Genomic DNA, 15,029 nt, shown 5'->3' with positions numbered 1-15,029 from the left:
ATGGCCAGACTTTTCCTGAGCAGTGATCCGTGGTTCCCAGTCTACTCTTCCCAGTTTATAATCTAGGCATGATGCTCTATAGTATAGAATATCTCTTTGACCAGTTACTTCCAACTATCCTGGCCACACTCCTTCCCACTTTCTTGTGCACCTGCTCACTGGGAATGAAAAACTGGGCATGGGAAACTGAAAAGTCTTTGATTTAGAGTAAGCACTACTTAGCAGCAACTAAAACATCAGTGTGTTATCAACATTGTTCTCATACTAAATCCAAAACACAGCACTGTAGCAGCTACTCAGAAGAAAATGGATTCTCTGCCATCTGAAACAGGACAATTCTACTGATAGATTTTCTGCTGAGCACTTTTATTGGGCAAGATGGTCTACAGATCCCATTAACTAAGAGAATTCTACCATTTCTAGGTCCTTATGCATCTATCATCACTTGCCCAGTAATTCTTCAGATGGGAATCACCTCCTCTAAGAAAGCTCATTTGTGACTATTCTTTCCAGATGAAAATGGGCAGTAATTTAGGACCACTGAAAACAGATTTAAGACTATATTGGATACCTTGCTTTTAAAAGGAAGGCCCATATGAGCCATGGCATTTCTTTCAAGTTCATGGAGATGAAAATTTGAATAGTAAGAAAAGTAAAGAAAAGACAAAATAAGGCATTAATATGCAGGCCTACAGTGGTGAGAAGGGTAAGGGAGGAAGGATTGCTATAAAAATCAGATGTGAATTGCATCTCACTGCTCTCCTCAAGTAGCCAGAGCACAAGTGATGAAGGTAATGCTTTGGAATCTGTATCTTCCCCTAAACCCGTCCTGCTGTTCTATCATAAAATATCATAGAGGAGGCATGAGTGATTTCAATGGTCCACTGCAAGTTTCCTTAAAAAACCGCATAGTAGTGCTCAGCCTGTCTATTAGATAGTGATGGAAATAGTACAAACAGTGGGCAACAATTTTTATGTACTCTGACACAGCCTCAGAGAAAAAAGGATTAAATTCCACTTGTCCTAATAATATTACTGTAAGGAGTCAGCCTAAAGGATTAGCCATTAGAAGCAGAATTGTGGTCTACCAGAAGAAAAAAAGAATTTAGATTTGCCACACCATGTCAGCTCCTTCTCGATCATCAGTGGCATCAGGCATCTTGCAACCAGTAGTCTGCTGCTTGGAGAGAAGCACCTTGGCAGCCATAGAATTAAAGTACATATTTATTGCCTTCATCTGCAGAGATCAGGATGCAGCCAGAGGCATGAGATTAGCTGAGGCTTCTCCTGACTCCCCCATCTCTCAGCAATAAAGCAATTCTTCCACTCCTTTCAACGTGCACACACAGGGTAGAACTTGTCCCTGTCAGGCTGGCTTTCTGCTGGCAGCTTACATGCTCTCCAAGGCAATGCAGCTGCTCATTTGCTCTGTATTTGCCAGTTATTAATTTTGAGCAGCCACTTCAGTTCCATATTACCGGGCAGAACCAGAGAGAAGGATGTCTCTCATTAGGCAAAGTCCTAGATTTTTAATGCCAGTCACAATCATCTACTTTGTCCTCTTGCACAAAACTGTGGGGAGAGTTAAGTCCACTTTCTGTGTGTCATATCTCCTTCATCTGCTTTGGAAAAGCACCAAGTCCCTCCCACCCTCTCCTTTTTGCAGTTTAAGCATCCCTCACTTTTGCCAGCCCCCCAGATGACTTTCATTGGATCTACTGTGAAAGCCTTTGCCAGAGTTGCATTATGTGGGTGCTGGGAGCCGTGCTGGGGCAGTGCTGGTGTGTGACAGCAGCACGTGTTCCCCAAGCCCAGCTCTGTCCCAGTTCTGCCCTCACAGGCACACACCTCACCACCAGGCACACTCTGAAGGCTTGTGTCATCCCCTTTGATGGCACAATGTGCCCTTTGAAATCAAAACCAGCTACTGCTGAAACTGCCCTTTAGTGGGAAGTGGTTGGCCACCTGGCTACTTCTGGTAATACCCAGGAAAGCCAGAAGCCAGGAAAATGAAAAACCTGTTGGTTTTCATAAGCCTGGAATAAGAATTTGGTCTTGGGAAAGCCAGTCATTAGCCAAATCCTGCTGTCTCATAGCTGCTTTGCAGTGATTTGTTTGCATACTTCCCCAGCACTCATCATTAGTTATACACTCTTAGATGGTCTGTCTGCGTTACTTCATGGGATAATCCCTTCCTTATCTTCCCTTGTTTTGTTAACAAGCCAGTCCTCCTTTTCAAAATATAAAATACTTCTGTCCACTTCCCTCCCAAGCTGTAAGTCCAATTAATTGCTTTCCAGAGTTTATACCTCAGAAACTTGAAAATGCTTTCAAGTATTGCAATGGCAGTTTTCTGAATCTCACCATAAAGAATTTGATCTCACACAATACAGGTACAGGAAAAAAATGCTAAGCAATAAATGAATTACCAAGGGAATCTAATATTTCATTAATAAGAGCTGCTGAGTAGTTTCCAATTTGCTTCTACCTCCAGGCAGGAAAAGGTCAAAACAAGGACTTTTTTCATTCATGTACCTCACTTGAATGTTGAGCACCCTCAAGCTCACAGTATTTCTCAGTTATTCTCAGATTTTTCTGTTTTTCTGATGTGAGTATGTTAACTGCTTTTTTTAAAATTTATTTACTGCATAGCAGTAAAGTAAGGAAGTAAGGAAGACATCACATGAACTTTGAGACATCTCTTTGCTTACTGCCCAGGTGTAAAGTTCATTAGTTTGGCCATGTTGGCTCCGACAAAAAGTCCACTTAATCAGTGTGTTACCCTGCCTCCAACCATATAACCTCTAGGCAACAACAAGTGCTGAGAGACAATGCAGAAGAAGAGGCCCATGCAGCATGCACAGTTGTCCTTCTGCCTATCTGTAGTTTAGAAAACTTCAAGAAAAATATTAAAAATATTGAGGAATTATTTTTACTATTGTGAACAATAGTTTTGGATGGATCTTTTTCCACACATATGGAGAAATAATGTTTTGACACCCAGCATTTAATGATTTAACTGGCCAATATTTTTCGTATTGGAAGTATCTTGTGAAAGTGAATTCCATGGCTGAAATACACACTGTGTGAAAAAGCAGATGTTTCTGCCTCACCTAACGGCTGTACCCGGTAATTTCACTTGGGTTCTCTTGGTTTGTATCTTTTTGAATGTGACTAAATCCACTGCTCTTCTATCCCACAACACTTGACCAAAGCTCTTTGAGACTGAAAAGTATAGTGGCACATTCATTTCTAACCCTGTGTTCCTTAACTCTTTCAAAATGACATGGTTTCCCTTCGGACTCTTCAAGACATTGTACACATGCCCCTTCCCAGCTGATATTAGTCAGCTTTATCCTGGCTCCAGTTAGGAGCTTGGTACAGTCTAGCAGATCCCTTCCTGAATCCCTGTGCAATGTTTTCTTTAATACTAGGGTGCCACTGCCTCCATCCCTGGCCTCTCATCCTCTCTGTCAACACACTCAAAACACTTGGCTGCCTGATGATGATATTGCAAGTAACATTTCAGCAGTCATACTGGTGTTCTTTGTCTGGGCAAAATGTACACATTTTCTGAAGCCACTTTTCTAATTTTTTTCTAACAGTTTTCTTCATTCAGTACTTTATCTGTGCTGAGCTATTTCTCATTTATTTGGTTGTATGTATATTTTAAGCCTTCAACATGTAGTTTAAACATTCTCCAGAACACTGCTGAAGCCCTTACCCTGATCATTACAGAAAGTAGGCTTATGTTAATATTGTCCTCCTTTCAAAACAAAATGTTGTAGGCTCTTGGCTTTTCCCTTTCTACAAGAATATTGAATTTTAAATGTTATAACCAGTGTAACAGAGCATCTTGGTTACAGTTGCAATCTTGAACTACTCAGGCTCAGCACTGAAGCATGATTTGCCTTTTTTTCTCTCATTAAATATCCAACAAAGTACTAAAAAGGACCTCATTTCTGGTATGCAAAATGTAGTCCCAGCACTGTGCTCAATTATGCAATTTATTCAGTCTTAATGGCACTACCTGAAATCTTCCATTACTGTTCTATTTCCAGCTTGTACAGCCCCTGTGGCTTTGTTTAGAGGTGGATGTCACCATCCTGGTCATGGGGCTGTTTATTATATCTGAATCCTCTGCTCTTTGCACTTGGGCAAGGAATAACAGGCCATCTAGTTTCTGTGATATTTAATGAAAGAGTTAAGCTTCTTGATCCAATGCAGTATTTCTGTCTGCATTTGCAGTGTGTGTTCTTTTCTCTGTATTGTACCATAATAAAGGACCATTAAACTGCACATTTTTTCTTAACTGCTGTCAACACACACCACACTGCGGGTCAGCAAAGGTGAGTTACTGCCTGCAGCAACAAATCCTGCCATTGTTGAATTGAGCCCAGAGAATCACGCTGTAGAGCCCTTAGCCTCATCCCTTGCCTACATCTGACCTGGGGATCACCAGCTCTTTTCCCACCCATTCCACTCACACCAGCCAGGGGTGGCCGGAGCAGGCACTGAAACCTACGGAGTGTGTGCAGTGTGGTTACTGGCGCAGCCGATGGAGGGGTGGAGGGTGGTGTTTGGATCCTCTTTGCAAGGACAGGCTGATTTCCCCTGCAGAATGCCACTGCTTAGGCTGGCGAAGGCAGAGCACATGGGTGGCTTGGCAGCGACTTTGGGAGTGTGAAGGTTAAATTTCTGCAGTGTTGTGTGCACAGCGCAGAAGGCAGCAGCAGTCATCGTGAATGGGAGCCCGAACCTAAGCTGCTGGCTTCCCCAGAGCAAGTCACATCCCTGCCATACCTACTGCAGCTGCTGCTTTTTGGCACGGGTACAAACAGTAAACACAATCCCAGAGAGGTGCTAAAAGCAAAGAATCGATGGTTATTGCTGCTTCAGCTTGGGAAAAGGAGTAAACAGACTGCAGTGTCAGATTTCTACAACTGCTCCTTCTCCCCGGGGGAATGAGCTTATCCACTGCTTGCCAGCTAAGCAGAGGTCAGGACCATGCCAGCGGGTGTAGCTACCATTAGCAGACACGAAGAACAGTCCTGGTGTTTTGGTGGCATCTGTCTAAACTAAATAAGTGGTTGCAATAAAAGTAGTTAACCACTATTCCAGCTGATGCAGATCCTCGAGTGCTTTGGTTTCTTAACAGGAAAACAACACAATTCAAGCCTCCAGACAAATTATCAGGCTGAAAGGGACAGTCTGTCATTGGAAAACCGCATGGTATTTGAGGTGCCACAGTGCCACACAATTCAGCTGCAGCGTGAGACATCCTCCAGTGCCCAGAACACTGCTTTGTTCCTGGAGGTTGGTTTATGCCCAGCAGAAAGTGGGTTTGGATTCTTTCAACCTTTAATTCTAATGTGACGATAAATATCCCTTTTGCCAATTTTTGATGTGTAACAATTTTTGCAGTCGATCTTGTGTGCTGGCTGGCAGGCCATCCTGTGGAGATGAACTGCAGGGGCTGTGAATGCCCACCTCAGAAGGGCTCCTTTGCCTCTTGCTTACTTGCTGCTTTGCTTTTCAGGTCCTGAAATGTTGTGACTAACAAAGCTATTTTCCATCGCCCTGGTGCTGAGGGAGTGCAAAATACAATCCTGACATCCCCATGAATTTGCTTAGGTGCAGGGCTAGCTGGTTTGGCAGGGAATAACACCTGCTTGGGAAGTCAGTTTACATCTTCTTAGCTCCTGCCTCATCTGTAGGCACACCACAGAATGTGCTGAGGGTGCTTCTTTACAGCAACGTTTGTCTTGTCAGCAGCAAGTGTGTTAAGGCTTGATGTGATTCAAGTAATTAAAAAAACCCCAAGAACAAAAGCCTCTCTATGGCTGCTGTTAGATGGGGTGGCTGTGTTATGGCCACTTGACTATGCCCAGCAGGGTTAGGCCATTATGAAGTGTGGTCTTGATTATCTGTAAAAATTATCACTCTTCTGGGTCACTCCTATGGTGGTAGTGAAGCGCCTTTTTTTTTTTTTTTTTTTTTTTTTCTCCCCAAGAAATATAAAAATCTGGGCCAGGTCCGCAAATTTTTTTAAATTCAAATCTGTGTTATAAAGAAATCTAGAATTTGCTCAAATCTGCTCTGCTGACACTAAATTCAGGGGATTTTTTTCCCATTTCAGCTAGTCATTTTTATTTTCCTCCTACAGCACCTTTTTTTCCCCTACCTTTACCAGTGCTGTCGCACAGGAATTCTACAAGGATCCGTAGGGTGAAACACAGTTGTGAAACACACTTGGATGTAGAGGAGCCTATTTTGAAATGCGTCTTTTAGACTGCCCAGTGCAAGTGTTCTTGGTAAAGTCCATCTGTCAATTTGCAGAAATAACAGCACAGATGAGCAATTTATAATGGCCATGCCAAAGGGTCTGAAGACATGGCTCATCCATGTGCACCTTGCTGCTCCTGTGGCACTCTGCTAACTCACAACCTCTCCACACAGCAACCTCTTGCTAATGCATCCTGCTTGGATGGAGGAGAGGGTGGAGCAGTTTTTGGCTGGGCTTTGGGTTTGCTTGTGTATGGGTTTTTGTTTGTTTGTTTTCTGGTAATCAGGAACTTTACAAAAATGTGCCTTTTTTTTTTTTTTTTTTCTCTTGCTATCAAAGTGATTACACAGCCAGCTCTTCATGTCTGAATTTGCTTTCGTGAGCTGGCAGCACCAGCATTTAGATCACCTGTGGTGTGGTGTGGAGTGATATGAAGGAGTCAAAAATCAGTCCCTCTCTCTTCATTTATACCTCAGCAATCTCATTTGTGTGGAGCAGAGAGCTGGAATAGCAAGCATGCTTCAGTGTGGCAGGTTGATTTATAAGGTGGCATAAACACACAGTGCCCCTCTGAGGCTGAAGATTGCTTTGGTTTGCTGCCCCACTTCCATTAGTGTTATGTCACTCGCGAGTTATTTAGTCAGAACTCGCTTTTGTACCCAGATGTGCAGTCAGAGCTCACCTCCCCAGTCCAGTGCCACCTGTCACTGGCTCAGGCACACACTGGGCAGGGATGAAGGGATGGTGACCTGAGGTGATGCTGATTCCTGCACATGTTGCCAGCAGAGCGTGGGCCCTCACAAACATAACCCCCTGAAAATCAACTTATTCTTTCAGGTGTCCTCACCTCAATCCATGGACTACCCAGATTTACAGCACAGAGAGCCATCCTTCCAAAGAAACTTTTTTTTTTTTTTTTCCCCAGTGTCCTGGTTGGTCCTGAGTGAAATTTTCCCCGGTGGGATCAGAGGACGGGCCATGGCTTTGACATCTAGCATGAACTGGGGTATAAATCTCCTCATCTCCTTGACGTTTTTGACTGTAACTGGTAAGATTTCTCCATGTTCTTCCAAGTTGATATTCTCCTAGTGGGCAAAATAAGTCTCCCTTATACAAAAGCATTGCTAAAATTGCAGCTGTGAAAGCCCGGGAGACAAGATCTCTGTTTAGGTGTTGGTGCAACTTTACCATCCTCACCACATCTTTGTTTGTGCCAGTAACTTCAGCCTCACAGTGCTGCTTGTCAGACTACCTTGCATGTCAACTCCACAGGCTGTGGAACTCAGGTCTTAAAAACACCATTGCCTTGGAAGGCTGAAAACACATAATGTTCAGGATTAAGTCCTGCATCTTCTGAAATCAATGCAAGTTCTATTCTAGATTGGACTACAGCTTTTCTGATGAGACATTTTTAAATGCAATCCCATTTAATTAATTCCTTTTCACAGGAATGTCTCAGCTTTCAGAAAGTTTTCTTTAGAAAAAAAGTCTTTGTGAGGTAAAAGTCTTTCATGTTTAAATGAGAAAGTAGACTACCATATATGACTTCTAATGTGATGAAAATCAAAGGAGAAGGTTAAATGCTGATGCTGACATTTATTGATTAGCAAATTCATTTTTTAAATTTTATATTATATGAGGCTTTGCAAATTTTAGTTTTCAGTCTTATTGTGAGGAAAATTTGTGCTAAAAATCAAAATATATGAGAAAGCAGAAATTGCAGGCTTCTCTTAGGTATACATTACTTTCCACCAGGGGCAGATAATCAACTCACAAAAAGTCAAGGTAGTTTTCACCCCATTAGATTTTTTTGAGACAAATTTGAAAATGAATGTGATCTTTTACTAAAATAGGTTTTACATTTGTGTTTAAAAAAAAAAAAAAAAGGGAGAGAGTGAGAGAAAAAGTGAAAAAAACACACCCTCCATGCTGAGTACTATCTTGATTAATACTAGGAAAAATATGACAGGTAAAGTTCACTGTCCTCATGCTCTTACTTCAATTGGATCAAGGGTCGTCTTCAACAGGAAACCATCCACTTACTCCCACTCACTGCCCATTAGTTTGCATCACAGAACTGCAGTCCTGAACAAGCTTTTGGACAAAACCAAACGAGAAAATGCATATTGTAGGCATTCCAGCTGCCAACACTTGCTCAGTCCTTGGACCAGACTTGATTAACTCCTAAGGAAATGTCCCCAAAACCACCCGGTGAAGACCTCAGGTGTTCAGTGTCAGCTGTTTCACTGGGAGGTCCCCTTTTGTCATGCAGTGTTACTTGTTAATGTACATCTCGCAGATATCCCGGTCTCAGTTCCAAAGGCTGTAAAGCCAGTGTAGATCCCTGGGTCTAATCTGGATTTATGGAAGTGTAAGTACAAAAAAATATGCATTCCTCATCTGTGGCAGAAAGGCAGGATTGGGGATTCTATTGTCAAATGAATACCCATGGAGGTCACGCTGGCCAGCAGCATCTGCACTTAGGTGCTGATGCAGAGGTACCAGCTGGATTACAAGCTTCAGCTGCAATTTTGAGCTCATGACACAGCTCATGTCTCAGCTATCCAGTTTATTGTAGCGGAGAAGAGAGCTAAGGGGGCTGCAGCAGACTGTTGTGTTTGTATACATTTTACTTTCCAGAGGCTGCAGAGTGCATCCCTTGGCTTGAGGATCTACCTGTCCCTGGAATGTAGGCTCAGAAAGCCACTAGTTCTTGGATGACCCCATTAGAAGTTCACCCTTGGATCACTTTCTGGCAGCACCCATGACTCAGTGGAAAGGCTGGGCACTGACAGGTGGGGAGGATTAGCTGGAGACAACTGTAATAGTGTGAAAAATGCTTGGATTTGCTCCAAGAAAGAATGTGCAACAAAATCAGACACAGGCAAAAATTCAAGGCACTCATGATCCCCACTGCCTTCTCACAAACCAGTAACAATGGCTATTCACTGTTTCTATCCAGAGTGATTGCAAATAAAATAAACCAATAGGTTCATGCTAAGTGGGCCAATATGAACTCATTCATTTTCTTTCATAAGGAGTATAGAAAAAACAAAGCCAGTCTTCTTTTTTTGATATATGTGAGCTAAGAATAGCAGCCTAGCTTCTTTCTAACGTCTCCTGTTCATTAGGGGCTGTATCCTATAAAATACAGCAACAGAAAGAAAAATTGCCGTATTTGAAAATTTAAAAAGATATGTTTTCTTCCTTTGTAGAGCTCATTGGCTTGTCCTGGGTGTGCTTCATTTACACAATAATGAGCCTAGCATCACTGGCTTTTGTTATCATGTTTATACCAGAGACAAAAGGATGCTCTTTGGAGCAAATATCCATGGAACTAGCTAAACCGTAAGTACCAAGCGTGTGACTGCATCCCCCAAGTGCCAGAGGGACAAAGCCTTTCAACACCACATATTGGGAAAAAAACCAAAACAAAACAACAAAACAATGTGGGAAAATTCCGATTCTTTCAAGGCTTGAGCTTGCACATGTTGATCTCAATAGCCAACCAAATATTTTGTTGGTGCTGAAGGACTGGCCCTAAAGGCGAGGTGATTTTTGAGCACCTCTTTGAAGAGCACCTGCAGCCGAGCCTGGCTCCCCAGCACTTTTGCTGTCTGGCATTCCTGGATGGGAGGGTGACTGATCTTGCATTTAGGATTGTCTGTTTTGGGTTGCATGCAGAAAATGGGAAGGAGAGATCCTGTATTTCAAATTGGCTTGTCCTGGGTGTCACTTCAAGGCTCCATGTGAACTTGGATAGCTGTTGTAGATGAGTTTTTCTTGTGTATTTACGGAGTGCTGTAGACAGGTGAGGGTCAGCCTCTTCTCCCAAGCAACAAGTGACAGGACAAGAAAAAATGGTCTCAAATTGCATCAGGGGAGGCTTAGATTGGATATTAGGAAAAATTTCTTTACTGGAAGGGTGGTAGGGTGTTGGAAGAGGCTTCCCTGGGAAGTGGTGGAATCACTACTCCTGGAGATGTTCAAAAATTATCTAGATCTGGTGCTTGGAGACATGATCTCATGGTGAAGTTAGCAGTGTTAGGGTAACAGCTGGACTTGGTGATTTTAGAGGCCCTTTTCAACCTAAACTAACTTACAAGTCTAAATCCTTTATTTTGGCAACAAAAGTAATTAATGTGTGAACATCTTAGTATCATCGTGTATTTGTATTTTTTAGATAACAGGAGAATATTTGCAACTCAGCCAGGCTTGAAGGAGCTGGTTTCTAGACTAATTAGTTTACGGACTGCCTCTGGCCCTTGGGCTGTCCCTTCCCCTCCTCTTAGAGAAAGGCATCCATCCCTGCCAGAGCCGGAGATGGAGCCGGAGCCTGCGGAGCGTGCGGCGGGGCCGCCCCCAGGCGGGCAGGCAGGGAAGCACCGGCAGCCGCCTGAGCATCCCGGGGCATCCCGGGGCATCCCAGGGCATCCCGGGGCGTCCCAGGGCATCCCGGAGCATCCCAGGGCATCCCGGAGCATCCCGGGGCATCCCGGGGCATCCCGGAGCACCCCGGGGCATCCCGGACCCCGGGCACTGGGGGGGCTCTCCGGGGTGCGCTCTGCCATCCTGCCGGGCTCCCAGCCCGCTCTCAGGGGCAGGTGTGTGCCACAGGAGAGTGGCCAACGTGTGCGGGGGTTTGTGCTTCTGCAGGAGATACGTGAGGATGTCCTTGTGCGGCGTGAGCCAGCGCAGAGAGAAACTGGTGCCGGTGGAACTTGCCAAGAGAGAGAATGAGCAGCTCTACTAGGCGCGGGCAAGCAAAGCTGCCTTCACCAAACGACTGAGTGAAAAAAAAGAGAAATGCTCTGTGATGCTCACACTCTTACTAGGCACGTGGTTTTGTTACTATACACAAGATATTCTCTCTTTTATTTCTTAGTAGAACTTTTTTCAGTGACAGTTTACAGACAACATTAAAGGTTATAGTTTATAACTAACCGGAAATCTAGGCTCTGTCTGTTTCAAGCCAGCATCTCTCAGATCCGTCTTTTTCAGCTCATGACACAACTGACAAATGTTTTAACTGTCCAAGTTTATCTTAGCAGGGAAAAGGGCTAAGGGGGCTGCAGCGGACTGTTGGGTTGAGGTGAGATCCCTCACCTCTTGCATACAGTGAATGGAAATTGGAATATTACACACAATTCTCCTATTCATAGTCAATGAGAGCTCAGTCTGGAAGAAGTGCAAAGAAGAATCAGGGTGCCTGGGAGAAGAAAGAGTCTCAAAGGAGGACCTTAGCCAAGACAGGTCTGTTTAGGCTAGCAAAAATGGGGCTGAAAAGGGTTAGCAAATCTGTTGGTAAGTTAAAGAAAACAATGCTATGGAACAAAAAACGGACAACTATGGAATGCAAAGGATGAGATTAGTGCTGAACTACTGGATATAAACTTTTCATAAATTAATTTATAATTCAGCTGAACAAGATTTGAAAAAGGATCTTGTTCAGTTAAACTTAATTATTTATAACACAGAGCTCAGCCAACTTGTAAGAGGAATTTTACATACATTTTCTCAGTAGGGTGAGGATTCAGTGACCTAGGAAATACTTCTCAGAAAAAAAACATTGTCAAATTGTTAAATGTGGGGCATTAAATGCATCACGCTCTGAAAAGACATTGTAGCCAGGTGGGGGTAGGCCTCTTCTCCCAGGCAATCAGTTACAAGGATGAGAGGAAATGGCCTCAAGTTGCACCAGGGCAGGTTCAGGCTGGGTATCTGGAAGAATTTTTTCCCCAAAAGAGCAGTTAAGCATTGGAATGGGCTGCCGAGGGAGGTGGTGGAGTCATCATCTCTGGAACTGTTCAAGAAATGACTGGATGTGGCACTTAGTGTTATGGTTTACTTGGCATGGTGGTGTTTAGTCAAAGACTGGACTCGATGATATGGGAGCTCATTTCCAACCTTACTGATTCTATGACTTGCATAATCAATTAATCTAAACTGACAATGGCCTTACAGAAGAGGAGAGAGGATTTCTTTGCCCTCTCATTTCCAGGAAAGTTGGAAGGTACCAGAGTTGATGCCAAAATAATTTTATTTCTCAACACAGGGCACTCTAGACTTTGACTTTTGGACTCAGAAAGTGAGAACTGTGTGGTACATGGCAGCACACAGCGTTCAGGAACCGTAATCACTGCAGATCATAAATTATGTCCAATTCTTGGCTATTGCTTAGCAAGTGTATCCTGAAGTACTCAACAAGCCTCTACAAAGGGTTATCCATATGGCTCCCATAAAAGAACATAGGTCTTTTTTTTCTTAGCAGGTTAAAAGACGTTGTTAGAGTGATCACTAGATAAGTATTTATTAGCAGATAAATAAATGGTTCTTTGTTTAAAGAAAAGCATGCTTTAAAAGCATGTTGACTGTCTCTGTAGCCACAAAGTAGCATTTCTTCCAGCATTTCATTGAGGCAGCAAGACTGACAGAGTCAGCTGGAGTGCAGATACCAGTTTGAACTAAGCACGTGATCCCACTTTATTTGCTGTCTCATAGCATTAAAATCACCTGTGTTCTGCACTGAAGGAAAAATGACTTACTGACACAGATAAAGTTTTACTTCTGAGCAAAGCAGATCAGTTCTGATCAGATTCTCACATGGTCACACTTCTAGATACTGACATCACAAATTTAGATGAGCAAGTCTAGTCAAGACAGTGAGTTCATGTTCAAAACCTGAAAACAAACTATTGAAGCCAAGGCCATTATTTGCCTAAAATCACCGAAAATTTAGCTATCTCAGGGTGAGAGCCTTAATTTTATAGCACTGATGTCTATGAAAAGCTCTTCACCTGCTTCATTTTTATGCCAGAGGATGGTTATCAGTATCATGCATTCTACTGAATCAGCTTCAGAATGAGAAATATTAAAGTGACTCTGGGTAGTCTTCCAAATATGCTGTCAACATCATTCTTATACTAACAAGTGCCTGGGATTAATTCCAGTAATATTTAGTGTTATTGTATTCTAAGACTATATTGCACAAAATTAGTCTATTTCCTGATCCTGGACTTTACCAGGTAGTGAATTATTTGCATTTCCTTTTGTGTCCTCATTTACTCTGGCTGGTACTGTTTTCTGATAGCTGTCTCTAGATAGCAGATGTTTGCACAAAAAATCCATGTCTGTTCTTGGATTTTTTAAAATTTCTATTACATTGTAGTTAGTGAAAGGGGCTTCTGCAAAGTCTTTCTCAGCATTGCAGCTTCCCAAACAAACCTCTACTGTAATAAATTTTCTGAATGTTTTTACAAAAATAAATTTAACTTAGAACATACCATAGAAATTGTCTCCCCAGTTTACAGGTTTTGGGATCACTGCAAACTCTTCTAAACTTTTCCTATGCACACCTATTTAGTGCAGAAACGAATAAATAAAAATGCCATATTCCTGAAGAAGGGATAGTTTCACTACTGGTTTTACTGACGAGACAGTGACAGATCTTCAGATAACTCCTAAAAGTGATGATGCCATAGTCAAAGATTTTTAAAATCATTATAGCTACGATCTCAATTGTAGTCCTACAGACTTAGCCTTATATAGCCTATAAATGTAGCCATAATTGTACAGTCTTTTATAATGAAGCCTGCACATCTGATGACACAAAGCTGGCACCCACCATCTCATCAATTATGAAAATACAAGGGAAAAAAGGGATACATCTTACAAATCACATCCCTGGATCTCTAAAGCACTCCACAAAGAAATCTGTACCAGATCTAAAATTATTCAGTATCTTCATCTATGGACTGAATTGCAGAACAGAATATGCTTCTTAAATATGCAGGCAACACTAAGCTGGGAAAGACTGGGTTGAATTCAGAACTTCACAAATCTGTGAAAAAAGCAGGATACAATTCTGAAAACGTAAGCACAAATTTCTCTGGTAACACTAAGTAAGTCAGAGAATGATAAAATAGTACTAGAAACTGCAGGAAAAGTTCAGAGGCTGTGACAGCCCACAAGCCAGCAATGAGTCAGTTATCAATCTACTGCCCTTAGCAGGGTGTATAAATAGAACCAACCTTCTCTCTAAAGAATGTGAAATGAACTTTTTATGGCACTGCCAGCGCTACAGCTGAGCACTGTGGGGAGTTTTGCATGGGATCCACACGGAGAAACCAGGGAGAGATGAACAGTGCTCTAGGAAACATGGTCACTGAAGAAGAGATGATTGATTGACAGGTAAGTTTATCCAAAGCACTGCTCCCCACACTGGAGGTGAGAGCCATCACGCAGGGACACACTGTCTGGCCTGGATCTCCTATTGGGGATGCAGGACTGGGTAGTGAGAGCTTGTGTGGAGGCAGCCCAACGAAGCAAAGGAACAAATGCTAACTGGTGATGATGGGAGAGGGGGGCTGTGTGTGCAGGCAGCACAAAGTATCAGCAGCAAGGCCTATTCCAAACTGAGATGGGGACCCACCTATTCAGAGGAGTAAGAAAAGGAGTGAAATCCCTGAGAGTAAGCATACACCATGAGATGCCCTTCATCATCAGAGGTTTTAAAATGTAGTTTTCGCAGTTTGAGGCTCCCTTAGAGCTAGAAGGAAAGATGGGCACACATCTCAAGGGATCTTTCATTTGCTATTATTCTCTTCAATACTACCCTGCAAGTTTTGTAGTGTGCTTTTTGGCTCTGTTATGGATTGTTACAAAGGCTTCAAACTGCTAGCATGGATCTAGGCAGCACTTCAAAAGAACCAGTGCTCATTTTAATACATTGCAGCTCATTATT

The 15,029-nt window shown here is 42.7% G+C and overlaps 1 protein-coding gene across 1 annotated transcript in view; it reads left to right on the top strand.

Moving 5' to 3' along the window:
* SLC2A12 (solute carrier family 2 member 12) overlaps nt 1-11,229 on the top strand; it is a 30,691-nt gene extending 19,462 nt beyond the window's left edge. The window contains exons 3-5 of the mRNA XM_066315428.1: nt 7,212-7,334; nt 9,502-9,634; nt 10,943-11,229. Coding sequence (XP_066171525.1) covers nt 7,212-7,334; nt 9,502-9,634; nt 10,943-11,039 — 353 coding nt within the window. The 3' untranslated portion in view covers nt 11,040-11,229. The remainder of the gene's footprint in view (nt 1-7,211; nt 7,335-9,501; nt 9,635-10,942) is intronic.
* Nucleotides 11,230-15,029: the final 3,800 nt, after the last annotated feature.

Source organism: Sylvia atricapilla, chromosome 3 (assembly GCF_009819655.1).
Source record: "Sylvia atricapilla isolate bSylAtr1 chromosome 3, bSylAtr1.pri, whole genome shotgun sequence".
Classification (NCBI taxonomy): domain Eukaryota; kingdom Metazoa; phylum Chordata; class Aves; order Passeriformes; family Sylviidae; genus Sylvia; species Sylvia atricapilla.
Note: the sequence above shows the minus strand (reverse complement) of the source record. Positions and strands in the feature narration are given on the sequence as shown.